Source organism: Talpa europaea, assembly GCF_964194135.1.
Source record: "Talpa europaea genome assembly, chromosome: 3".
Lineage (NCBI taxonomy): Eukaryota > Metazoa > Chordata > Mammalia > Eulipotyphla > Talpidae > Talpa > Talpa europaea.
This window is the reverse complement of record NC_140069.1, coordinates 32,129,731-32,156,455: the sequence shown is the minus strand read 5'-3', so window position 1 is coordinate 32,156,455 and position 26,725 is coordinate 32,129,731. Positions and strand designations below refer to the sequence as shown.

Below are 26,725 nucleotides of genomic sequence, written 5' to 3'. Positions count from 1 at the left end.
CTACATAGCAGTTCTGTACAAAATGTTTTATGTTAAGCAGAGTGTTGATAAATGTTGAAATTGACTGCCAAGTAAATTTCTTATACTATTTTTTCTCTTTTTTTTAAAGATTTATTTATTATTTATACAAGCACTAGGTACAGTCAGAAGCACGGGAGGGTGAGAGAATTCACCAGAGCCAGAGTGGGGAACAGAACAGGCAGACTGATGAAGTACACTGCTGATGGGAGCAACAGGCGGCAGGAGAGGTCTGCGCGCCATGTGGGACCCTCTCCTGGCAGCCGGGGATTGAACCGGCGCTGCAGAGGCTGCGAGCACCTTCGCAACCCAGCACTCAACCGCTGCGCCACCAGGGAGGGCCACGTATACTATTTTTTCTACTTGAATTGGCTTGAACCTTTCTTAATAAAAAGTAATGAGGAAAATTAAAAAATCACCAAAGTGCTTTCTATGCATTAACTTATCTCTTATAAATTAGAAGCTAGGTAATTTTTACTCCCCATTTTGCAGATATAAGACCCTAAGACACGAAGGTTAAACCTTACTGAGGTCACGCTCAGTAAGTAAAGTAAATAAAGGTAAATATTGGACCTTGAGGGGCCTCCCTGGTGGTACAAGAGTTTAAATCTCAGCACTATGAACTACCAACAGCCATTGCAGATCAGTCTGTTCTGCTCCCCACTCTGTCTCTGTTGAATCCTCTCAACCCATGCACTGCTGTCCCACACCCCAGCTCTTGTATGCATAAATAAGTAAAATAAATCTTATTTATTTATTTATTTTTTTTGTGGTGGAATAAGTAAAATAAATCTTAAAATAAAGATTGAGGGCCTTCCTGGTGGTGCAAGGGTTAAGACGCAACCTATGACACTATCCACAGCTACTGCAGCACGAGTTCGATTCCTGGCCAGCCAGGGAACAACCCACATGGCGCAGCCGACTTCTGATTCTCCTGCTGCTCCCCTCAGCAATGTACTTTGGTCAATCTGCCTTTTCTATTCCCCACTCTGTTTCTGATGAATCCTCTCACCCCACCCCCACACCTCTGGCTTGCTCTTGTATGCATAAATAAATAAATCTTAAAAAAAAAGATTGGACCTTGACAGAAGCTGTCCTTTATCACCATGATGACTTAGTGCCTCTCCAGGAGATGAATACAGTGATTTATCCATGGTTTGTCTGGCTACCTTCCTAAATTTAGGATGGTGTTTATGAGAATGGTAGGAGAAAATATTTAAATTTATGACAAGAGAATTGTTTCATGGATGTTATGAATTCAGTGGGAGTGTGCATCAATTATGAATTTTTAAAAAAAGTTTTATACATACAAGAACTGTGTATCAGTCAGAGGGGCAAGGTAAGGGGGCGAGAGGTTTCACCGGAGACAGAGTTGGGGGCAGAACAGGCGGACTGACTGAAATACACTGCTGAGGGGAGCAGAGGGTGAGACAGGAGGGGTCTGCTGCTCCATGTGGGTTAGCTCCCTGGCTGGGGATTGAACTCATGCCACAGTAGCTGATAATAGCTTGACAGTGCTGAGATTAACCCCTGTGCCACCAGGGAGGCCCATCAACTATGATCTTAAGACAAGAATGTTGTCATGTAAAATTTGGTAAATTTGACAGTTTAACCATTTTTTCCCTTGCATCCTTATATTTGTGTTCCCCAGGTACTTCCAATGAGGTAGCCCAGTTTCTCTCCAAGGAAAATCAAGTCATTGTCCGTATGCGGGGGCTCCCTTTCACTGCAACAGCTGATGAAGTAGTAGCCTTCTTTGGACAGCATTGCCCCATCACAGGGGGGAAGGAAGGCATCCTCTTTGTTACCTACCCAGATGGTAGGCCAACAGGGGATGCTTTTGTCCTCTTTGCTTGTGAGGAGTATGCACAGAACGCGCTGAGGAAGCATAAGGACTTGTTGGGCAAAAGGTACATTGAACTCTTCAGGAGCACAGCAGCTGAAGTTCAGCAGGTTGGTGTTTTCAAGAGCATGTTGATGACTTTGCATTAATTTCTGTCATTTCTAAAAGGAACCCAACATCCTCACCATGTTAAAACTGAAATACTAAATGTTTTTAAATGTGAACTATTGCTACAGTTATACCTTTTTATTCTGCTTTAAAACTATGTGTTTTAAAAGTTTACTCATATCGGGCCTCCCCGGTGGCGCAGCGGTTGAGCGCTGGGTTGCGAAGCTGCCCGCAGCCTCTGCGGCGCCGGTTCGGTCCCCGGCTGCTCCCCGGCCACTGGAGGAGGGTCCCACATGGCGCGCAGACCTCTCCTGCCGCCCGCTGCTCCCCTCAGCAGTGTACCTTGGTCCTTCTGCCTGCTCTGCTCCCCGCTCTGGCTCTGGTGAATTCTCTCACCCTCCCGCGCTTCTGACTGTACCCAGTGCATGTATAAACAAAACAAACAAACAAACAAATAAATAAATAAAGCATGCCTCTATAAAAAAAAAAAAAAAGTTTACTCATATCTAAAAATTTTTCATCTTGAAATCAACATCTCATGAAAGTACATAATTTATAAATTCTGCTTATATTTGGGTTGTTTTTTCCTCCTCTCATAGAAATTTTAGATGAGCAGGCCATTTAAATTCTCAATTTCTGATGGATTTTGTTAGCACTAAATTGAAACTCTGACCTTTCAAGGTTGTAATGTCTAGGTAAATTTATTTCTCAAAATTCTTGATAAGTTTCACACTGCTGTTGACAGTGTAAAGGTCCAATGTGCCCTTTTGTCCCGTTATTAGCTTTCAAAATTCAGTGTTGGTTTTGAGGTATAGTTGGGATAATCAGTTTCTGAAAACAAAGATCCTAGCATGAAGCCATGTATAAGTTCTTAAGCCTTTTTGGCTATTCATCTTGACTTAGCAGCTGCATATTGTTGGCTTTAAGGGTCAGTTAGTATTTCCTTTGTAAAATAACTGCCTATTTTTTTTTTTTTTTTTAAAGATTTATTTATACAAGCACTGGGTACAGACAGAAGCGTGGGAGGGTGAGAGAGTTCACCAAAGACAGCATGGAGCAGAACAGGCAGACGATGGAAAGCACTGCTGAGGGGAGCAGTGGGCGAGGCAGGAGAGGTCTGCTGCGCCATGTGGACATATCCCAGGCCAGCCGGGAATTGAACCAGTGCTGCAGAGGTTGTGGACAGCTTCACAGTGCTTCGCCACCAGGGAGGCCCATAACTGCCTATTGCTGAGGAACTTTCATCTGTTAGGATTTTTGGTTGTTGTTTTTTTTTTAGCCTAGAATAAGTGAAATTTGAAGTTCTGTGTTTTATTGTACAGGTGCTCTTGTATCCTAATCTACAAACATACTTGTAATTTAAACAATTCTCTATCATACTGGAGTGAGGGTGATACTTTCTCAGTCTCTAATATTTGCCAAGCATACTTAAATCTTCAAACATGACATAAAACCTTTCCAAACTAGAAGAAAGGTATTTTAAATCTTTAATTGTAAGAACAGTTTCATGGAAATCATGGTCTAAAATGCACTCTCCCAGGCCTTGGCTACTACATATTGGCTTGGGTGTCAAGTCTTGTGCCTCTACATGATTCTACCATAAGATGGTTTAAATAAAGTGTGTGAACTTCCTCGCCACTTCCCCATCTCTGAAAATTTATTTAACAACTGCTAAAGTACATATAGGCTCTGCACTATCTTCATTTCATTTCTAATAATCATTTTGTTCAGTAGTTGCTTACTCACCTCCTATTTGGCAAGTACCATGAAGAGCTTAACCATTCCTATTCTGAGTTTGTCTATAACTATATTTATTTATTCATGTTCTCCCCCTAATGTAAAAGACCTAAAGGTCTTTAAAGATGAACTCCAGGACAAATGCTAAAGGTAGTATGGAGTTCAAATGAATTCTGCTTCCATCTTCACATGTATCCATGATAATATCAATAAGCGAAATTGACTATGTTCTTACAGCATGTTAGTATATATTGTAAGCATATTAAAAGATTCCTTTTATGGTGTTTGTGCCATGTCTGAGATATTTGTATAATTTTTAAAGTTTTCTGCCTCTTTGTGATGAAATTCTTTGGCTATATTTATTCTTTGATTTTTCTCACTTCTTAATTCAGATAACAATTGGACCAGTTGTGAGTAAAGACACTAGGACAAATTTTTGAGAGATGATGTATGTTGTATTTTCAGTGTACAGGATAATAGACTGCCATGGGAAATTGTTCTAAAAACCTGGGATCCCACATAAGGTGTTTGCACAAGGACCAAGTAGTTTTGAACATGGCTACTGGGTGATAATACTAAGATGGAAATAGACAAGAGAGTCATATGTGTTTTTACCTGGGAGCTATTCTTGATCCATTGTCAAAATAGCTGAATTCATCAATTTTAAAATAATCTTGATTCTGTTTTTCCACTCTCTCAAATTCACAACAAAACTAAATGGTTATTTTTGTGATTATAACATTTTTAAAAAAGATTTATTTTTTATTTAATTATAAATAGAAAAACTGGGGTGAAAGTCAGAAGTGTGGGGTGAGAGGATTCTCTAGAGACAGCCACTGTGGCAGATGTACTGAAATACACTGCTGAGGGGAGCAGCAGGTGAGACAGGAGAGGTCTGCTGCACCATGTGGGAAGCTCCCTGGCCAGTCATTTTACTCATGGCTGGCATAGCTTGATAGTGCTGAGACATTAACCCCTGTGCTGCCAGGGAGACCTGATTATAATGCTTTAAAATATTTTCCAACCATTCTGTGTTGTGTTTTGTATAGCATTACGAAGGTGGCATTATATTTTATATTATTCCAGGGTCATTGTTTGACCCATTTCCTTACTGAAGCATTCTGTATGTCTTCAGTTTGGATTTGTAACAATGTCAATGGGAAACAATATTGTGTGTATTTAGGGACTCCCTGGTGGCATAGGGGTTAAGTCTCAGCGCTACCACCTCTGTGGCCTGAGTTCATACCTGCCAGGGAGCTAACCCACATGGCACAGCAGACCTCTCCTGTCTCACTTACTGCTCCCCTCAGTAGTGTATTTCAGTAAATCCTCCTGTTCTGCTTCCTTCTCTGTGCCATGCAAAAATGAATAAATAAATATTTAAATCTTTAAATAAAATTATATGTATTTAGTGAAATGAAATTCCTTAGATACTCCCAAAGTCAGCCTTTGCTATGTCCAGGTTTTTATACAAATAGCAAACTTCTTCAAAGATGGTGATCCATTTGTCCAGGTTGAGAAATGCTTCATCTAAGTGTGTTATGTTGTGTGTTTTATATATTTCAACTTGTGCTTGACAAGTTGATACCATGTTTTCCCAGCTGAAAATCATGACTGTCTTTCTCCATGAGTGTTTCCGAAATTTTAACATGCTTAAGAGTATCTGGGGATCTTGTTCAAATGCAGATACATATTCATTAGGTCTGAGGTGTAATTGAAATTCTGCATTTCTCACAAGCTCTCCCCAGTGATGCCAATGCTGGTCTGCAGACCATGTGCATCATCCAGGGTCTAAGTCACTTCTGTTTTGCTTTGAGCACAGGTGCTGAATCGATTCTCCTCGGCCCCTCTCATTCCACTTCCAACCCCTCCCATTATTCCAGTACTACCTCAACAATTTGTGCCCCCTACAAATGTTAGAGACTGTATACGCCTTCGAGGTCTTCCGTATGCAGCCACAATTGAAGACATCCTGGATTTTCTGGGGGAGTTCTCCACAGATATTCGAACCCATGGGGTTCACATGGTATTGAATCACCAGGTAAGAAAGTCATTTATTAGAAAAATGATTTGTTTTTATTACTAAACACTCTATTCCAATAAAATACTACAAATATTCACAATTAGAGGGTCTTTAAGAGAAGAATTTAACTATAAATGCATTTTAGATGTATTGTATTACAGATGTTCATTAAAGCTGCACTCCAGGAAGAATGCTAAAATTAATATGGAGTCCAAATTAAGTGCTGCTTCCGTTATCACATGTATCCATGATATTATCAATTAGCAAAATCTAACCATACTCTTACAGTATGTCAGCATATATTGTAAGCATATTAAAAATAATTCTTAGCATGGTGTTTTTTGATTTTGCTTAAAATTAATCATTTTGGTTGCTGAAAATTTGCAGTATATTGTGTTTTCCTAAGCAAGATAGAATTCTAAGAACCCACAATTCAAATAGTTCCAATTAAAATTTTGGAGTTCTTTGTTCAAAGGTACGTTGTGTTAATTTTGTGAAATGTTGTCTGAGCAAGATAGAATTCTAAGAACCCACAATTCAAATAGTTCCAATTAAAATTTTGGAGTTCTTTGTTCAAAGGTACGTTGTGTTAATTTTGTGAAATGTTGTCTGAGCATTATAGATTGAAAACATAGGTTGTACTGGAAATACCAACTTTTTAAAATAATTGCTTATTATCCACTTTTTCTTTTCATGTGGCAATTCGGATACAGGTAAATAAACACAATCCTATCTCACTAGAAAATGCAAGCTATTGAATTCCAGGAATCAGAAAATCCCCTGAGCATCTGTATAGTTTTCTACACCAGCACATGTTCATTCTAATGCTTCCATCAATATTAAAACTATGCAACTTTTTATTGGACTAGTTACCCTCTCGGCCTGGCTTCACTGGTGGCAGTCCATTTCAATAAAATTCCCCACAATTCAACATTACCAGGGAATTGTTTGGTTTCTCTTTGAATCACCATAACTAGGGTCTATTATTACTCATTGATTAACAACAGTGGACAGATTTGCCTCTCCTTGACCCATGTGACCTACTGTGATTGCACTTGGGAGAAATTCTTTGATAATGAACATGTTCTTAGCTGCCTCAAAGATGTTAGGTTTCCATCTTGGATGGGGTTTGTTGCTAATTTCCCTGGTATGGTAACTCTTATGGTAACTTGCATGGTAATAATTTACACTGAATTGTCCATTAGAGAATTTTGAGGACATCCATAAAATATCTTGTAAGCTGATTTTCTTTCTCCCACATAAATGTCTGTTCTATGGAAAACTAAGGCACTGTAGTTCTGTGGAACAGAAATCTACCAGTTGGTTCTAAATAGAATTTTTAGCAAGCTATTAGTAATAGAAATGTCTACAAATGCCAGCTTGACCAAGATTTCAGGCAGAAGTGCAAGGGAGGAAGTGAAAGAACTTATGAGTAATGCTGCTAATACAGCTTTCACCAACCTACACTGTGCTCTGAAACTCCCAATTCTTTATCCTCATTTCCTAGTTTAATCTACATTCCAACCTAGGCTTCAGGGATGAGGGAGAAGCAAAAGGGAATTTGCAGGTCAGTCAGTGATGGACAGAACTAGAGCCAAAAGCAAACACTGGTTTGTTCATTTTCATGTAGGTGGATACATGAAACTCTAATACTGGTTCTGTTACTAGCTTTTCTCAGTCGAATGAGATTTAATCGGATTTTTCAGAAGGGGTAAAACTCAATATTCAATCTTATACTTTGAAACCACAGTCACAAGGAGACCCTTTCAAAACTCTGTAAATCTGATGCTAATTAATAGAAACCCGAAAGGGATCATTTTCAGCTAAGAGCTCTCAAAACTGTTTCTTCAAGGTTTTGTGGGCCAGTTTGGTGATTAGGTGATGAAATGCAAGTCAGATTTCAGTAGATCACACTGTCACCCAGATTTTGTGGCTAAAATGTCTATACTACGGGTGATTGTCACATTGCATGTTTTGTAAGCAACCATTTCCTTGTTGAAGGAGACAGTCTCCTTTTGTTTCTATTCTTCCCCCACACGCTCAGGGCCGCCCATCAGGAGATGCCTTTATCCAGATGAAGTCTGCGGACAGAGCGTTTATGGCTGCACAGAAGTGTCATAAAAAAAACATGAAGGACAGATATGTTGAAGTCTTTCAGTGTTCAGCTGAGGAGATGAACTTTGTGTTAATGGGGGGCACTTTAAATCGAAATGGCTTATCCCCACCGCCATGTAAGTTACCATGTAAGTTTTTCTTGGGTCTTGGCGCTATTCTACGCTATATGCTGGTAGGTGCTTAAGCTGCTTTCATAACTTTCTGTGCCCCTGGTTCTTTCTGAGGCAAGTGAGGTGGTTACATAAGGCTTTCCCATCTGAAATCGGTAGTATGTGATAATCATTTAAGGCCTTGGTTGTGGACACCCATAATTAGAGATGCTACAAATACCTCCTTTCAAATTATATTCTTGCTTTTCCAGTGATAATCACTTGATTTCTAAAGCTTAGTGTGCTCAAGATAAGCACTGACTCTGGGAGGCAACCTGGCTAGTAGATATTTTAATACGCATTTAAAGGTAAAATAAGTATGGCCAGATGCTTTTATTTTTTTATCTAACACATTAAGCTCTTTTTTTTTTTTTTTTAAAGAAGATTTGATGCCCAATGCTCAATTTTTTGAGCATTGAGTATTTTTGGGAAAAGATAGCCTGGAGAGCACTTCTCTTGCTCTCCAGGGTATCTGGAATGAGCAAGTTAGTGAGAAAAAAAATAAATATATAAATGCGTAAATAAGCCAAAGTTTCCATTGGATCACAGGATCAGTGCTTAATTTCAAGCCATGCTCTTGCTCATTGGCACCTGGGTGCAGGTCATCTGGTCTCCTGTTTGAGAGGAATAAGCCCTTTTAGAGAGTAAGTTCTGGCTAGTAGCTAAGGAACATTTGGGGATCTGAAGATAAAACTTGAATTTTTTAATGCACTTTTCACTTTTGAATAAGACATACCTTGATAGGAGACAGTTGGGTATGTGTAAAGAATGTAGCAGTTGGAATACAGTCCAAAGACAAGTGAGAAAATACACCAAATTATGTGCTTGATTCCAATAAAATGGGAAGTGTTAGGATATTACTTTCCAGTCAAAAGGGATGGTTGCCAATGTACCCATTTGATAAAGTGTTAGTAACATTTGGTGGGGCTTAATCCTTGTATTCCCTTGGAATTCCTAAATGCTAATATTCCATTTATCTGCTGCTTGCTATTGGTGAATATCTAAAAGTTGAATTTCAATGAATATTAAGTTTTGAAAATTTGTTTAAGTAAATACCGTAGAATAATCTTAATCATTTATATATTGTTCATGAACCACAGATATTAATCAGGAACTTTTATGGTTTCAATTAGTGATAATCTACCAAGCATTCTGAGATATGGGAATTTCTCCATCATGTGTAATCAAAATTCTTGTGTCTATATCCTTTTACTTTTCTCTCTTCCTGGTAGGAAACTGGTTGTTACAGAGTTTTTTCATAAGACTTTAATTCCTTTCCTCCCCCCACAAGCCCTAAAGTAAACCGAAAATGCATTTTTTCCACAAAAAACTGTATTTCCCTATCTTTTTATTACTTTATATAAAACTTTTAACTGAAATTTGGCCATTTCGTTTTCTGTGTAAGAGTTCACTCATTTAAAAAAAAAAAAGCAGAACTCCAATTATACATGCTAATATTATGTCTGTTCTACTAAACTTCTGTCAACTCACTTTAAGTGATTACCCATTTATATAACCATCAAAAATATTTAGAGAAATTTTGAGTCAATCTCAGTGACTAATGTAGTAAAATAGTGAAATCTTGTTAAAGATTGAAAGGAAATTCTGAACTCTTACTGTTTTAAAGCCTTAAATTGAATTGTTCATTGAAATTTAACATTTTCAATGAGTTGACTATATGAAGGTCATGTCCATTTTCCTAGTCCATGAATATACACTAATTCTCTTGTAGATTCCTAAGACTACCTGTCCTTTCATTTGAGGAATACCTAAGCCTGAGCAATCTAATCTGTCTAAATCTCAGAAATTTGTTTTCAGGCAGAAAACTAGTACTACACCTAGGGTATATGCTTGTCTCATTGGTATAAAGCACTGTCATTTTACAAATCACATGACAGGGGCCTCCCTGGTGGCCTAAGGGTTAAGTTTCAGTACTATCACCAGGACTGCCTGAGTTCTTTCACCTGGAAGGGAGCTAACCCACATATGGTACAGCAGACCTCTCCTGTCTCGCCCGCTACTCCCCTTAGCAGTGTATTTCAGCAGATCCACCTGTTTTGCTCACCACTTTTGTCTCTGGTGAATCCTCTTTCTCACACCCCCCCCCCATACCTCTGGCCTACACCTCAGTTCTTCTATGCATAAATAAATAAATCTTAAAAAACAAAAATCACATGAGGGGCTTCCCTAGTGGCGCAAGGGGTTAAGATGCAACCTATGACGGTATCTGCAGCCACTGTAGCATGAGTTCAATCCCCAGCCAGGGAGCTACCCACATGGCACAGCAGACCTCTCCTGACTCGCCCGCTGCTCCCCTCAGAGTGTATTTCAGTCAATCTGCCTGTTCTGTTCCCACTCTGTCTCTGGTGAATCCTCTCACTGCCCCCCCCCCCACACCTCCAGCCTGTACCATGGTTCTTGTATGCGGTTCTTAAAAAATATATATTTATGCATACAAGAGCTGGGTACAGGCCAGAGATGCAGGGGGTGAGAGAATTCACCAGAGACAAAGTGCAGTACAGAACAGGCAGACTGACTGAAAAACACTGCTGAGGGGAGCATCAGGCGAGACAGGAGAGGTCTGCTTCGCCATGTGGGTTTCTCTCTGGCCAGCCGGGGATCAAACTTGTGCTCCAGAGGCTGGGGATTGCTTCATAGCGCGGTGCTTAACCCCAGGGAGGCACCATAAATGAATAAATCTTAAAGAAAAAAATCACATGAAAGTTTTGAAAGCAGGATATGAACACAGGTTTTATACTTTTCTGTATGATTTAGGTGCCCCGATTTGTTCTTTTTGTTCTTTGTGGACTCCTTAACGCCAGGGAATCAGTTTTAAAATTTACCTATAGTATGTATCTGACATAATAACTTTTGGTGAGTATTAAAAAGGTACCCAAAAGTTGAATATGAGATCAGTATGTTGATCTTTTGGTTCATGTACCTGTATTCAGTTGACTTTTACTTATCTTTAGGGACATGTAGGAACTTTTAAGAATGAAAGACAATAGAGATTGTCATGTAAAACATTACTCCTTGGCCCTTTGCTACTTGTAAAATAAGTTAGCTGGTTCTAGGTGTGAAAGTTGAAGTCAGGGATTCAATTCAGGCAACCTCTCATTTATCTCTTCTGTCAGGTAGAGATAGTCTGTATACTTCTCTTCATTCCTTTGTTAAAGCCAGTGATCAGCACCTAGTCTGACCTGAGTGAGTTGGTGGACCTGTGAGATGTGGATAACCAGAAGGAAAAGGAGTTTGATCCTATTTTCTATTTAATCTGAGTTAGCTGGGTATCCATGACTCTCATGAAGACTTGGGCATTTATTTCCTTGGGGCTATTTTCGAGGTTGGAATGCTTTTTGTTTGTTTGTTTGGTTAGGTTTGTTTTTTTTTTTTAAAGATTTATTTTTTTATGCATACAGTAACAGGGGTACAGGCCAGAGGTGAGGGCATGAAAGGATTCACCAGAGACAAAGTGGGGGGCAGAACAGGCAGACTGACCAAAATACACTGCTGAGGGGAGCAGTGGGTGAGTCAGGAGAGGTCTGCCACACCATGTGGGTTTCTCCCTGGCCGGGGATCAAACTCAGTGCTGCAGTGGCTGCGGATAACTTCATAGTTTGCGTCTTAACCCTTTGCGCCACCAGGGAGGCCCTGTTAGGGGCCTTGGTTAGGTCTTTAATAGACTTCACGATATAGACTAGATACATCTAGGGTTTCCTTTTGGTAGAAATAATACACTTAACTTATTACTCCTTCTCTGCTTTGACATGATCAATGGTGCTGGTGAACAGTGTTTAATCACAACTTTTCATTTTATACTGTGCTATAGAGTAAATAACAGGATGGACTAGCAACATGGCTCTTAAAAGTTCGACTATATGTTTCCTTCCTCAAAGATATAGTTTCCATCCTCTTTCTCAGAAACAAAAAAAAAAATCAGCCCTTGAGAAATGGTTGAGAAGACTTGAACATCTATCCATTTGATATTTTTTCTAAACTTCAAACCAAGAATGTTTCCTTCTTCAGTTGACAGAGTGTGGCCTTTGAGATAACTTCTGGGTGTTACCTATAGAATCAAAAAGAAACTGCTTGAGCTGTTATTTAAAAAAAAAGTCTCTTTTTTAATGTATTTCTATGGGATGGTGATCTTCATGGTTTTAGAGCTAACACATAATGACAGCTCTTACAAATATCTCAAAACATCTCTCTTTGCTTATTTAGGCCTGTCTCCTCCCTCCTACACATTTCCAGCTCCTGCAGCAGTTATACCTACTGAAGCTGCCATTTATCAACCTTCTGTGCTTTTGAACCCTCGAGCGCTGCAGCCCTCCACAGCATACTACCCAGCAGGCACTCAGCTCTTCATGAACTACACAGCATACTATCCCAGGTGAGACTATATGGAAGTAGAAATGAGAGACAGAAACAAAGGACACCATTGATAACCAGTGTCTGAGTTCACAAAAGAATATTGTCTGCCACATTGCAGGTTTTAGCATAGCAATCAGCTTCTGGTTATATCTCTGACCACGGAGGTTGTTTCAAGACAACCTATTTAACCATCTATTGACAGCATGTACTTTTAGGTTACCTATGTATACAACTTTTTCCTTCTCTTAAGGCCATATGTTTAATAAACAAGTCAAAATGAGGTTACTAAGGACTTTCTTAGAATCAATATATTCTTTTTGGTTGTGATCCATTTCTGGGAAGCAGCAGGGTATAAAGAACAGAAATTGTTAGTATGTAATGTCGAAGACCTGAGTTTTAGTCTCATTTCTTTTATATGGGTCATTTCTCTTCACCTTTCTGGTTCTTATAAAATGAAGGTATTGGCCAACTTCTTGGATTCTCTTCCAGGTCTATGATTTCTAGCTTGATTAAATAATAACTTCTCATTCATGGTCATCTTTTCAAAGAATTTTTTCAACTACTATTTATCCAGTAATCAGCTAACTTTTACTTTGGCATAAGTAATATTACTCAAAAATTTCAAAATTATATCAGGCTTTATTTTTGCTTCTCAAGCTGTTTAGACTAAATGTTTTGAATATATCTATCATTATGTAAAAAGGTTTTTGCTAAGTGACCTGGAACTAACGTCTCTGATCCCTGCAGTTAATAAGTTTTAATTTTTCTTCCCTTTCCATCTATAGTTTTCCAGTAGAGAGGAAGAACTTCAAAATCTGTACAGCAGTGACGCTTATAGCAACTGTTAATTACATTTACTTTTGTTAGGAATTTTTAAAACAGTCATTAATACTTTTGAAAATATTCTTCATTCTTCTGGGGAAGAGTAATAGGGAGAAAGCCATGATAAGCATCAGCTTGCTGCCTTTGGAAGGTTTGAAAAGATTCAGAAGCATGAGTAATTGTTCATGGTTGACTACCGTGTCAGCCACTGCTCCAGTCCCAATCTGTCACCTTCTGTGGACCCTGTGACAATTACCTGTGGTAGTGGACTTTGGTTATAAGAAGATCTTTTGTCTACCTTTTTTATGTAGCCAGAATTTCAGGAGTGGAATGCATTGAGCTTCTGGCTGCCTGGTGCAGCTTCTTGTGCCTATAATACATTTGCAGAGTATCCATTTCCACCATTGATGTGCTAGCTGAATGTTGTTAAAAGAAGGACTCTCTCAGTTTTCCATCACACTAGATATGGGAACTTGAGTCTGGAATTAAAGCCCTAGCAGCAGGAGGAACTAACATTCATGGCCTAATAGTTCTTTTTTAGGCCTCAGCCTCTACGTTAATTTTTTTTTTTAACTAGTATTAAAGTTTGTAATGCCCTCATTGTGAAGTCTAAGAGGGTAGAAGTATAGTAAGTCAAGGTAGACTCTCACTTTACATACCTTTAAGTCCTGAAATAAATGCTAGTGCCAGTTAGACAACATATCCCTGTGTATGTGTACTTCAAAATCATGTGGCACACTTAAAATGTACCGCCCATGAGATTATTTCTTTTTCTTTCTTCATTTGCCAGCATCTCATCGACTTTTCCCTAAGGGATATTTATTTATAGGTTTCACCTACTGTCTGAAAACAGAACATTCCTATTTGATAGGTTATATTGGGGGATCTGGGAATGCTCAAATTTTGCATATGAATTAATGGTAATAGTCTTCCCAGACACAAAAATAGCCTAAGTAGAAACATTCTGTTTTTGGATTGTGAGGGAAACCAGTATATGTCCACCTTCTGTAACTTATACATGGTGTCCAAAGAGTGAAAATACATAATTTAATGATGCTTTTATCTTTCAAACATCTAATTCTGTTTTTCTCTGCTACATAAAACTCATTGATCTTTAAATTTTCTATAGGATAATTTTACAGCAGTAGAATTTTTAAATTTAAGATCACGCATATTTATACTAAAACTTCCAAATAATCTTCAATGGTTATTTTAATTTACATTTCCCTAATTCTAATGAAATCCCCCCCCACACACACACACACAGAGAAAGAGTTCAAACACTGGGATATGCTTTTACTTAGTATGGTTTCAGCAGAATACCAGGAATTTCTAACCTGACATAGGTATAAGATATTTGAAGCTATTGATAAACTGTTATATAAGCTTTCAAGTATATTTTTGCCTTTCCCTGATAAGTAGGGAAGTCTGAGATAGCATGTGTGAAGATTAAAAGATTATAAGTAATTCTGAAGTTTGTCTTTTTTAAAAAAATTAAAACATTGTATCCCCCCTCCATTTTTTAAGAATAATGTATGATGGTTTGACTTCAGGCTGATTAAACATGTTCAAGACTTTAAAATGTTAAGATGCTGATGTATTTTGCAAATTTCTTAAAGCATGCCTCGCAAAAAAAGGTGATTGATTTGAACTATTTCTAACTTCATGTTTAACTGATTAAGCTAGTACTTAGTACCCCTATCCATGACCCATAAGGAATATTAAAATTAAAAACTCATGGACCCTTTGTAGAGTAGCTGACAGAATTTATCCCCGTCTGTTGTCAGTGGCTTCAAAGGGTTCCTTCAACTGGACGGCATGCATCTTATTTTACCTCCTCTGACTTGGCATATTTAAAATTTTGGAGATAAGGGCCTCCCCTGGTGGCATGGTGGTTGAACATTGGGCTGCAAAGCTGCCCACAGCCTCTGAAGCGCCGGTTTGATCCCTGGCCACTGGCGAGGGTCCCGCATGGCGCGCAGACCTCCTGCTGCCCGATGCTTCCTTCAGCAGTGTACTTCAGTCCTTCTGCCTGTTCTGATCCCCACTCTGGCTCTGGTGAGTTCTCTCACCCTCCTGCGCTTCTATGCCCAGTGCTTGTATAAATAAATAAATCTTTAAAAAAGAAAAAATTTTGGAGATAAATTCAATAGTGAATATTACTATTACTCTGAAAATATAGTATCTTTAGCATAAGGATTCCTTAGGTTATCTGAGAGACATATGAGGAACCAAAAACCAAAGAATTGCTTTTCATTCATTAAATATATTTTTAGCCCTATTTATTTTTATCAAAAAATCTGTGGCTGTGATGATGGTGTCTTAAAGAGCAAGTGAAATTAAAGCATGTGTGTCTTCTTTTTTTCTGCTTATAGACAATTTGTTCCCTTTCTTCCCTTTAAGGACATTCTCATGTAGCCAGCACCCAGAGTGCTGGCTTTTAGGATACAAAAGAATTTGAAGTGAATCTATATCAATGCCCATCCCATTTAACACGTAAAAATCAGTTGTAGCATACTCCTTACTCCCATTACCTTTTATTCTGTCCTCACTTTTGGTAAAAAATAATCTTTTTCATTCAAGTTGTAGCACAGGTGAGAAACATGCAGATTTTTCTATTAAATGTTATTTTTATATTATATTAGATAACATGAATGTCTAATGTACACTGCCTTAGTTTTCAGTAGGACACTGTAAGTAATAGTAACATCACCTTGATCAGAAAATGGGGAGGCAAAAGTTATTGGACATTTGTTATGGGTGATTCTTATTTGCACATACATGTGAAAAAACTTTCTTGGGATAACCATTTCTTATAAAATCAGCTTATTTCTGTCTAAGCACTAAATATGTATATTTAGCAATACTCAGGCACTCTGATACTTGGTTTGTTTTGTAATGTTATTGTATTCTATTCTGGAATTCTTAGCATTTGAACCAGAAGAATACCAAACTCTTGAGAAATGCCTGCATTTCCTAGTATGAACACTTAGATTTCTCATTCCAATTTCCTTTTCCTTTTATTTGTTGGGTATTTAAATTCAGGTAAGTATAGGTTCACATTCAGTTGTAATAAATATTAAAGAGAGATCCCATATATACTTTATCTAGTTTCTCCCAACAGTAAGAAATTGGCAGCCAAATTACTTTCTGCTTTACTTGTTGAAGGTTTTCCACCTCATCTCAAGACAAGATGAAGATGGACTCTTTTTGAATGTTGCAGGCAAAATACATCCATCTTCCAGTTGCTTGCTGGCAAATATCAGTCTTTGCTGACCAGGAGGAATTCCTTACTTATCCTGTATCCTGGCCTTTACATTTTCTATTGTTTGCTGAGGGCTCAACCTCAAGAGATCGCCTCCCTCCTCTGTAAGGGTTTACACAAAAGTGCTTCTACAACAGATTTCAATTATAAAACAAGCTTGTTCTGTATTTTCAACTGAATAACAAGATTACTTTCAAAATAATTTCCAGTTTATGGTTCAATTTTCAATTAAAAATGTGACTTGGGGTGCAATCTTGGTTTTAGTAAGCAGTTTGTCACTTTTACTATGTGTTTGGAACTTATGATCGATTGCTGTTGTATTTTGGGACCTGTGATGTAACAGTAACTTGAAGTTACAGTATTTTGACAGTATATAAATATGCTGAATAATGAGGTGAAATAGATAACTGAAAGTTTTCTTTATTATTCCAAAGAGTTTTCTTATTCATTGGCTAATCTTTCCCCAAGAGGTGTTCCTCCTGTCATTTAGCAATCATGTGGTCCTTGCAAGGGGAATGGTGTCAAGGAATGTTAATACAACAACTGTGCAGTAATTTTGCAAGGCAGTGGAAAACTTTTTCTGCAGGACTTTTCAAGTGTTTCATATATTAACATAGGTGATTCTTTCAGAGCAGGTAATATAGTCCTCTAGTCTTTTCACTTACCCTGTTTTTGGATAGCTAATGCTTCGATGGTTAGAGAAATATGGCTTAGAAATATGGCCAGCCCTCAAATTATGATTATTGACATACTATGGCTACCTTTTATTTTGGAAAGTCACCTGATAACATTAGTGTTGCCAACACTTAGTAATTTGTAATTATTAAATAAATGAGGAAGACTATTATGGGTTTTGCATACTAGCAGTATTCTAATGTGGTTAGCATCCCCCCAATATTTTCATGTATCATGCTCTACAAGGAATTTTATGAGTTATTAGGATACGTTGAATTAGATGTTACAAGTTAGTGTCTGGGAAAAGTAAAACTTAGGGAGAAATGTTTGGATAGTCTGGCAACAGAATCTTAGGCAACTAAATTAGTGTTGGTATATCATTATTAGGCTTAGAGCAGGTAATCAGACAAAGGGGAAGCTGAATTGCAAAACTCAAGCTTTCAAAAGGAAAGGAATTCATACCCTCACAGGAAAATAGTTTCTCTCTACATTTTGTTTGAAAACATTTTTACCTGAATGTGTTTACAAGTGGATGTGGGATATTGCAGTGGAGGAAATCTTAAACAACTTTCTATCAGTAATCACTTCTGTGTTTCATTCACCAATTTCTTAATGTATATTTATTGCACTTGCAAAGGAAACTTGGCAATAATGATATTGAATGGCTATGATACTTAAATCATTTTCTTGATGTAAACCTTTGAAAAGCCCCTCAAGCTATTTTCTTTTTCCCTTCATTTCCTCTTAAAGTTTTCCCTAGACCCCCACCTCCCAGTTGTTTGTTCAGGCAACACAGCAGGTTTTCTCACCCGGCCAGCTCAAGTATGGTATACTTGTTGGGTTATGTGATGTTACAGTACCTGACAATTTTTGGTTTTTAACTTGACTGAGATAACATATAAAACACTAAATTTACTCAATAATGGTTTGTAGTGTATTTTCTGCTAATTTTAGAATATTTTATAATCTAAATTTTAGATGATAGGGGCTTCCCTTGTGGTGCAGCAGTTGAGTTCTGGGCTGCGAAGCTGCCCGCAGCCTCTGCAGTGCTGGTTCGATCCCCGGCCACCAGCAAGGGTCCGGCAAGGGTCCCACATGCCATGCAGACCTTTCCTGCCGCGCCCACTGCTCCCCTCAACAGTGTGCTTCGTCGGTCTGCCTGTTCTGCTCCGTGCTCTGGCTCTGGTGAATTCTCTCACCGTCTCGCGCTTCTGACTGTACCCAGTGCTTGTATAAATAAATAAATAAAAATTTTAAAAATATATATAGACGAATGATGGAACAATTTTAGAAGAATCCATTATTCTAAAAGAAACCTAGAGTCCATTAATAGACATTCCCATTTGCTTTTTTTCTGCCCCTTTCTCTGTTCTCTTCCCTTTTCCCTGAGCAGCTACCAAACTATTTTATGCTCCTATGAATTTACCTTTTCTGGATATTTTGTTAAATGGAATCATATCATATGTATGTAGACTTTTGTTATAGGCTACTTTCATTTAGCATGTTTCTTAGGTTCATTCATGTTGTAGCATATATCAGTACTTTTTATCTTTCTACGGCTAAATAATATTCGATTGTTAGGGATATACCTAGTTTAGTTTATCCATTACTCAGTTGTTGGTAATTTGAAGATGTTTATTTTTTTGGCTACTAAGAATAACTCTACTGTGCACATTTGCATGCAAGTTTTTGTGTGGACAAATATTTTCAATTTCCTTGGGTATGGCATGTAACTAGGTATGGGTTTATATAACTATGTTTAATTATGTTTAACAGTGAGGCTGTTTTCCAGAGGGAGTTCACCATATTCATTTTGGTCAGCAATGTATGGGAGTTTCAATTTCTCTACATCCTTTTCAGCTTTTGTTGCTTCTGTTTTAACTGTTTTGATTTACTTGTCCTTAATGGCTATTGATTTTCAGCTTCATTTTATAGACTTATTAGCCATTTGTATATTTTCATTGCAGTACTGTTTATTTAAATCCTTTGCACAATTTTAATTTGGGGGGGTTTTTCCAGCTGTAAAATTACTTTGTGTATTCTAGTTAAGAGACCTTACTACATATAATGTACATTTTTTCCAAGTCCATGAGTTATCTTTTATTGTCTTGATGTTATCCATTAAAGCACAAAATTTCTCAGTTTTGATGAGGTACAACTTATCTATTTTTTTCTCACTTACACATTTGTTGTATATAACCCAGTGCCATGAAGATATATACTATGTATTGCAAGAGTTTTGTAGTTTTGGTTCTTACATTTAGTATATTATTCATTTTGAGTTAATTTTTACATATTGTAATGTAGGAGTCTACCTGATAATATTCCTTTGTCCCAAAACCATTGAAAAGATTATAACTTATGCTTGCATCATTGAATTGCCTTAAAGCCCCTGTCAAAAAAAATAAATTGAGGAGCTCTCCTGGTGGATGCAAGGGGTTAAGTTTCAGCACTATCAAGCTGTTAATAGCCCTGAAACATGAGCTCAAACCATCCTCTTAGGGAGGACACAAAAATTACTAAGCATAAATGAAACAAGTCATACAAGTCAACTTTACCAGTAACAAAATTTTTACACATTGGAAAACACAATAAAGAAAATGGAAAGACAGGGCCTCCCTGGTGGTGCAGGGGTTAAAGTCTCAGAGCTATCAAGCTATCACCAGCCACTGTAGCATGATCCTGGCTAAGGGAGCTAACCCACATGGCACAGCAGACCTCTCCTGCCTCACCCGCTGCTCCCCTCAGCAGTGCATTTCAGTAGATCTGCCTGTTCTGCTCCCCAGTCTGTCTCTGGTGTATCCTCTCACCCCTGCACTTCTGGCCTACACCATAGTTCTTGTATGTATAAATAAATAAAAATAAATCTTTAAAATAAATAATAAATAAATTGAACCTAAATGTAAGTATTTCTGACCTCTCATTTTCCTTCTATGAAGTAGGTAATCTTTGCATAAAAAGTGAAGATGTGAATCTAAGTTTTGGTTTTTGGGCTTCCTCAAAATAGTTGCTACCTCATAGGTGCTGATCATGGTTGTCATTTATTCCCTCATATTTCCATTTGGAGAAATTCTATCTTGCTATTATTTTATCTTGGTTGTATTTTGATGTGATTAGACATGTAGATTTAATTTGTAGGTGATGAGTAGGCAACGGGAATAGGCTATGCCAGGACAGAGTCATAGAAGTAACCTGTACACTGTGCTATGATCTGACTTTCATATTCAGTGTGCAAAGTTTGAATAACTCTTAATAAAATATTTGGAGAGATCTTGATAGCCTTTGAGTATTAGACTAAGTATCAGTCTTTTGACATGAACAAATATGGCCTTCGAATGAATGGTGGTTGTATTCATGAAAAGCATTGAACTAGAATTTGAGACCTGTGCCATTCTTCTGGCTTGGTGAGGTGCTAACTTGTTTTGTGGACTTTGGGAAATGATTTGACTTGGTTTCTGTTTCTACCTCTCTAAAAATGAAGAGGTGTGGCTAAATGATAGCTAAAGCCCTACTCAGACCTAAAGTTTGACATTCCCTCTCCTTTAGTTGCATGTAAATTGACTTTTAGTATCTAAATGGGCTCTCGTCAGAGTTTAAAAATCACTCTAGGTGACTCTAATATGCAAACAAAGTTGAGAACCCCTGCTTTAGACACCTAAAAGATTAAGGGCACCTTGAAGTGAAATAATATTTTCAGGCTCCCATATATTTTTTTAAATTTATTTATGCATACCAGAGCTGGGGTGTAAGCCAGAGATGCGGGGGTTGAGAGGATTCACCAGAGACAGAGTGGGAAGAGAACAGGCAGACTGACTGAAATATACTGCTGAGGGGAGCAGTGGACAAGACAGGAGAGGTCTACCTGGCCATGTGGGTTGCTCCCTGGCCTGCCAGAGATCAAACTCATGCTGCTGAGGCTGTGGATTGCTTCATAGTGCGGTGCTTTAACCCCTTGTGCCACCAGGGTGGCCCAGGCTCCCATATTTTTAAGATGATGAAATAGAATGCTGGTTGTGGTTATAGCAAGAGTGAAATGATATGAGTTAATACATTTTATGGATTATGGAGTAATTTGGTATGTTAAATCACTGAATCTGAAGAATTCTGTGAAACTAGGAAAATTCTCTCATCCCCATATTACAAATGATGAAGTTAAGAGAAATTAGTGGCTTGCTCAAGGTTACCATGCTAATAAAAAGAGGAGTCATAAGGGTTAATAATCTCAAGCTGTTGGTATTTATTGCTCTTTAAGCTATTGCCTTCTTTAAAAACTCCTATAAATTTTTTTTTTTAATTATGGGTATCAGGACACTAATGGTGGTGGAAGACAGATGGGGGGGACAAGGGGAAAACTAATTTCATAATGTGATAATCACTTGAGTTGCCACATAAAGAATAATTATGTATTCATTTGAATCCTCTGGAGGTAATTGCCATAGATACACCAAAAGGAACATGCATCAGTTTTTCTCTTTGTGTTAATGGTGACTGATTCCAATTTACCCTTCCCCTGCTTTTGTTTCTTTCAGAGAGTTTGTAAGAAATAACTTGTGTACTCTGCTGTATTATTGTACTATACATTTGCTTATATCTATGGGTATAACAGTCCATTCTTTGGAACAGTCGCTTTGGATGCTTTTAGTCTGTGGCTATGGTTCCTGTTAGTCCTTTGAATTCATGCCTTTCCATACCTTAGCATTCCTGATCACTAGTCAGTTAATCATCAATGAGTTGGGCTTTGGAAGTGGTGCTTTGTGGTTGAGTGACTATGAAGGCACAGTTCTCCTTCCTCTCCTTTTCAGAATCTCAGGACTGGATCTTTGGGGAAGCCCTGCATTAATTCTGTTGTATTTACCCTTCTACCTTTCAACCTTTGGGTTTGTGAATATGTGGGACAAAATAGCTGTGGTGTTCTCTACCCGTCTTGGGGGAGAGATACCTCAAAGAAGTCTATGAAGGATAACCTTGAGAAAGTCTATTTCCTTAAGTAACTAATATTTTTAGAGTAAATATTCAACATTGTCTATTTCTATTGGTTCATTGTGCTTTCTCTCCCTTTAGCCCCCCAGGTTCGCCCAATAGTCTTGGCTACTTCCCTACAGCTGCTAATCTTAGCGGTGTCCCTCCACAGCCTGGCACGGTGGTCAGAATGCAGGGCCTGACCTACAATACTGGAGTTAAGGAAATTCTTAACTTCTTCCAAGGTTACCAGGTCAGTAGCTTGAAGAAGAAAACAACTGCTCAGTGCCCTTATTACTTAAGTTGATTTTCCTAAAGAATGCAGTCAGGAAAGGGTCCGATTTCTTCAAAAGTCATGTATGTGCTTGTGCTAATGGATTTGCTTATGGAGGCAAATAGAACCAGAATTACTGTCAGGGGGACTAGGGTGAGTACGAATTTCAAACTCATCTCTTTACTTTTCCATATTTTGTTTCAACTTAATCTATTTATGCTTTTTTTTTTTTTTTTTTTTTTTTTTTTTTTAGAAAATTGGGCTAAATTTGGGAAAGCTCTTGCAGGCACAGAGCAGTGTGGGTGTGGGTTTTTTCATGTAGAATAGGGTTGGCTAAGAAACTGTTATCCTCAAAGTCAAATCCTTAATTAAAGGAAAAGATAGTTAAACATGAGGTTTTAATTTGAGTATTTGAAATGTGGTCAAGGTTGTTTGCCTATTCTGCCAAAAACAAAGGCAATGCAATGAATTCCTTTAAATGAACTCTGATATTTAATTTAGTGAAACGTTTATGAAATGATAAACTGTTAATTCTTGTGAATCTGAAATTTACTCTTGCCAGTTGTTTCTACCACTGCATGGGTCCATCAGTTGTTTCTGATTTAAGCTAAAGAATGGGGTGTGTATTGATAACAATTCTTAAAACACTGAACCAAATTTCCTCTTTGCCATCTCATCTGAGCAGACACCTTTCTTTCTCAACTAGTATAAAATTATCTTGAGTCCCAGCTCCTTTTCTGCAGTGTCAAAAAATCAGTACTTTATAGTCTTCTTAACTGCACTAATAGCCAAAATTTTCTTTCCTCATGGAGCTAAATTTTATTTGATTCTTTATAGTCGAGAAGCATTTATAGGCATAATTGTCAAATCCTAACAAATCACTCAAGACTTTACACTACAGCATTATATTATAAAGTTTGTGTCTACAGAGTCTGTTTCACTATTAGAATGGGTTTACCAACTTCCTGTCTATGGATCATGGAACACTGAAGGTCTCAGTAGGGATGCCCCAGAACTACTAAGTTACTAATATGGTTTTAAAGAATTTTAACATACAATGAATAATTTCTGACAAATAGAAAATATGTGTGATTGTGAAAAACTGAATGAAGGTGGTGACAATTAATCTCTTGTTACTACTGCCTGGCTTTGCACATTAAAACTAGAAGGAAGGTTTTTTTGCTCTTCTGTCAGTTATACACTATTGGAAGCCCTTATAGTAGGGGTAAAAGAAATACTATCTACTTGTCAAATGTGAGTCAATATATTTTGAAAGGAATAGGGAATTTTGTTGACATCTAGTAAAAGTTTGCTTTATCTCATGGAGAAAACGTTTGAGTTGTGTATTTTCTGCCTTTTCTAATTCTGGAAAGTACAGTGTCAAGGTTTAGTGGTCAACTGAATGAGTTTCTTTTGATTAACTTTTACACTCACACTGAATAGCCACAGAAATTGTGAAATTGAGTAAATTAATTCTTTATTAAGTATTGTGGCTGTTTTTTAATTGGTATTCCATTATTTCTAGATTTATGGGTAAAAGATTGACAAGCTTCAAAATTCAGATAAATCACCTTCATTCCATAGCCATTTAATTTTCTAGCATTTCCTAGAGAATCTTTCAAGGTTAGAGCAGAGTTATCTGGTATAACTAGAAGCACAGAGACTATATAAAATTATTTCATATTAAGACATTTAGCCTTTATTTCTAAGGTGCTTAGAATTTACTAATTGTATCAGTGAAATAAGATTACATAGGAACCTCAGTGATCCAATAGAGTATATCAAATACTATTTTGAGCTTTGAGGTAGTTGTAATGCTAGAATCAGTTTTTGGTATCTTATCTAATTTTATATCACTTACATAAAAGTTTGTATTTTCTACTATTTTTTACAACCTACACCTTCTGATTTTTTTCTTGTTCTCAATTTTTTTCTTGTTCTCAATTTTATGAACAAAATTCCAATTTCCTTAGATATAAGGATTTATCATGAGATAAAATCAAAGTGAATAACTTTTGCGAAGAGTTCTCATATCTGTATCTTTACCTGTTACAATGTATTTATCACTGTTGATTTAATGGTAGGTTTTCAATTGATTTCTGGTTATTTCATTACTTTTACATAATTATCTTATATAATTAAGCAAATCCTTGGTAATTAGTTGAGTGAAATCTCTTGATAGTTTTCTATCTTGATGAAACAATGGCATGTCATTCTTTTTAAAAATGTTTTTAAATATAATTTCTGATTGTTTCCCCTACCTTCAACAAAATCCTTTCATAAAACTACTCCAACTTAATTTTTCCATACTTTGTTTAGAGGGAGGAGTGTAAAGGGCAAGGGTTTGCAATAAGGAAATAATGCTGATGACTAAAGCAAGATGCAGGACATGGTTCTGCTATCAAACCTGGAATCTTATAAAGTACCTGAATTAGATTAATAAAATGAGAAATGGATTTTTGAAGATGAACTACTATGAAAATATTTGGAATGAATTTGTCATTCTGGTCATGAAATCTACCTGTTCCTTTTAGTTGATGGACCTCTTGTTCTAGAACAGGATATCTGTGTTCTCTTTTTATATTTCCTTTATCTTATTCATTTGCTTTTTGTACTACTCTTTACTGTCAATGACTTTGCATTTAATAGTGCTAGTTTTGATTTCTCCTCAAAAGCATTAACTTTAATCATTTTGGCATCTCACTGTAAGATTTTTTCTTTGCTGTCCTATTCAGGCAATTAGATTGATTACAAATACATCAATCACAATTTAAAGTTCTCAGTTGTTTGGTGATAATGGGGTAATTAGATAATGCTTTGCAGAAACTTGATGCTCAGATATTTGATATCTAGTCATTAGTTTGTGTTTTTTTTTAAGATTTATTTATTCATGCATACAAGAACCAGGGAAAAGGTGAGATGCACGGGAGGGTGAGAGGATTCACCAGAGACAGAGCGGGGAACAGAACAGGCAAATTGACAGAAATACATTGCTGAGGGGAGCAGCTGGCGAGACAGGAGAGGTCTGCTGCGCCATGTGGGATTCTCAAGGCTTATCAGCTGGAACCAGCACTGCAGAGGCTGTAGACAGCTTCACAGCCACCAGGGAGGCCCGATATCTAGTCATTCTTATTGTATCTTGGAATCTAGACATTTACCGAGACTTAAAGTGTTTGGTGGTGGTCATTATGGTATGCTGTTTTTTAATCCATGTGTTCAATCTAACTTCCCTCCTAGATGGCATTTTTATGATATTTAGACATGTAAAATAAGGAATCAAGAGTTAGGATTAGCAGTTAAGTATATAGCTCATCTAAATGTCCCGTAATATTTTTGGCAGATCTATTCTGTTGAAATACTAAATCATCCATAGTGAGTTTGTCCATCTTTTGATCCTGTTTGTTTTAACTTGCATTTTAGTATGCAACCGAGGATGGACTTGTACACACAAATGACCAGGCCAGGACTCTACCCAAAGAATGGGTTTGTATTTAAGGGCCCCAGCAGTTAGATCAACCTCAAAAAAGAAGGTAAGGCTCTATAATGTGAAAGTTAAATTATAAAGGGCCAAGCAAAGGAGGTCAAGAATCTGAGGGTGGATATTAGGAGTCAGATGAAAGGTTTCTTACATTTTCTTCACTGTGATTTAAGAATGTGAGAAATTTTGGGCCTCCCCAGTGGCGCAGCGGTTGAGCGCTGGGCGGCGAAGCTGCCTGAAGCCTCTGTAGCGCCGGTTCGAATTCCGGCCACCAGGCGAGGGTCCCACATGGCGGGCAGACCTCTCCTGCCACCCGCTGCTCCCCTCAGCAGTGTACTTCATCCATCTGCCTGTTCTGCTCCCTGCTCTGGCTCTGGTGAATTCTCTCACCCTCCTGCACTTCTGACGGCACCCAGTGCTTGTATAAATAAATAAATAAATCTTTAAAAAAAATTAGAGGAAATTAAAAAGAAAAGAAAAGGGGAAAAAAGAATGTGAGAAATTTTGGAAGGAATGGAATCTGGAATTCAGGTTGTCATTTAAAATAATAAACAACATTTATGCATAAAGTTTGTTATTTTGGGGTAAGGGAAAACTTTTCCACTTATAAATTTATTTTCTCTATCTCATGTGGAATACAGGTTGGATATGTTTTATATTTGTCTTTTTAATTCAAATAAAAATCAAATAACATAGAATTAGCAATTTTTTTCCTAAAATTAATCATTTTAAATTATATTATTTAGTCTAATTAGTGAATTCACAGCATGTGCAAGCTCTATATCTACTTCCAAAGCATTTTATCACCCAAAAAAGAAATCCTCATACCCAGTAAATACTAGTTCCCTGGTTCTTCTCCCCATAGATCCTGGCAACCAGTTTAGTTCT

The 26,725-nt window shown here is 37.5% G+C and overlaps 1 protein-coding gene across 3 annotated transcripts in view; it reads left to right on the top strand.

Annotated features, from left to right (window-relative positions):
* Window positions 1–25,854, top strand: part of ESRP1 (epithelial splicing regulatory protein 1) — a gene marked incomplete at its 3' end in the record, with an annotated part of 48,438 nt that extends 22,584 nt beyond the window's left edge. For 2 of the 3 annotated variants that reach the window (XM_084230438.1, XM_084230437.1), the window contains exons 10-15: window positions 1,670–1,971; window positions 5,529–5,747; window positions 7,774–7,972; window positions 12,215–12,383; window positions 22,188–22,338; window positions 25,780–25,854. In XM_084230438.1, coding sequence (XP_084086564.1) covers window positions 1,670–1,971; window positions 5,529–5,747; window positions 7,774–7,972; window positions 12,215–12,383; window positions 22,188–22,338; window positions 25,780–25,854 — 1,115 coding nt within the window. The remainder of the gene's footprint in view (window positions 1–1,669; window positions 1,972–5,528; window positions 5,748–7,773; window positions 7,973–12,214; window positions 12,384–22,187; window positions 22,339–25,779) is intronic. The other variant, XM_084230439.1, reaches the window with a different exon arrangement.
* Between the last annotated feature and the right edge of the window lie 871 nt (window positions 25,855–26,725).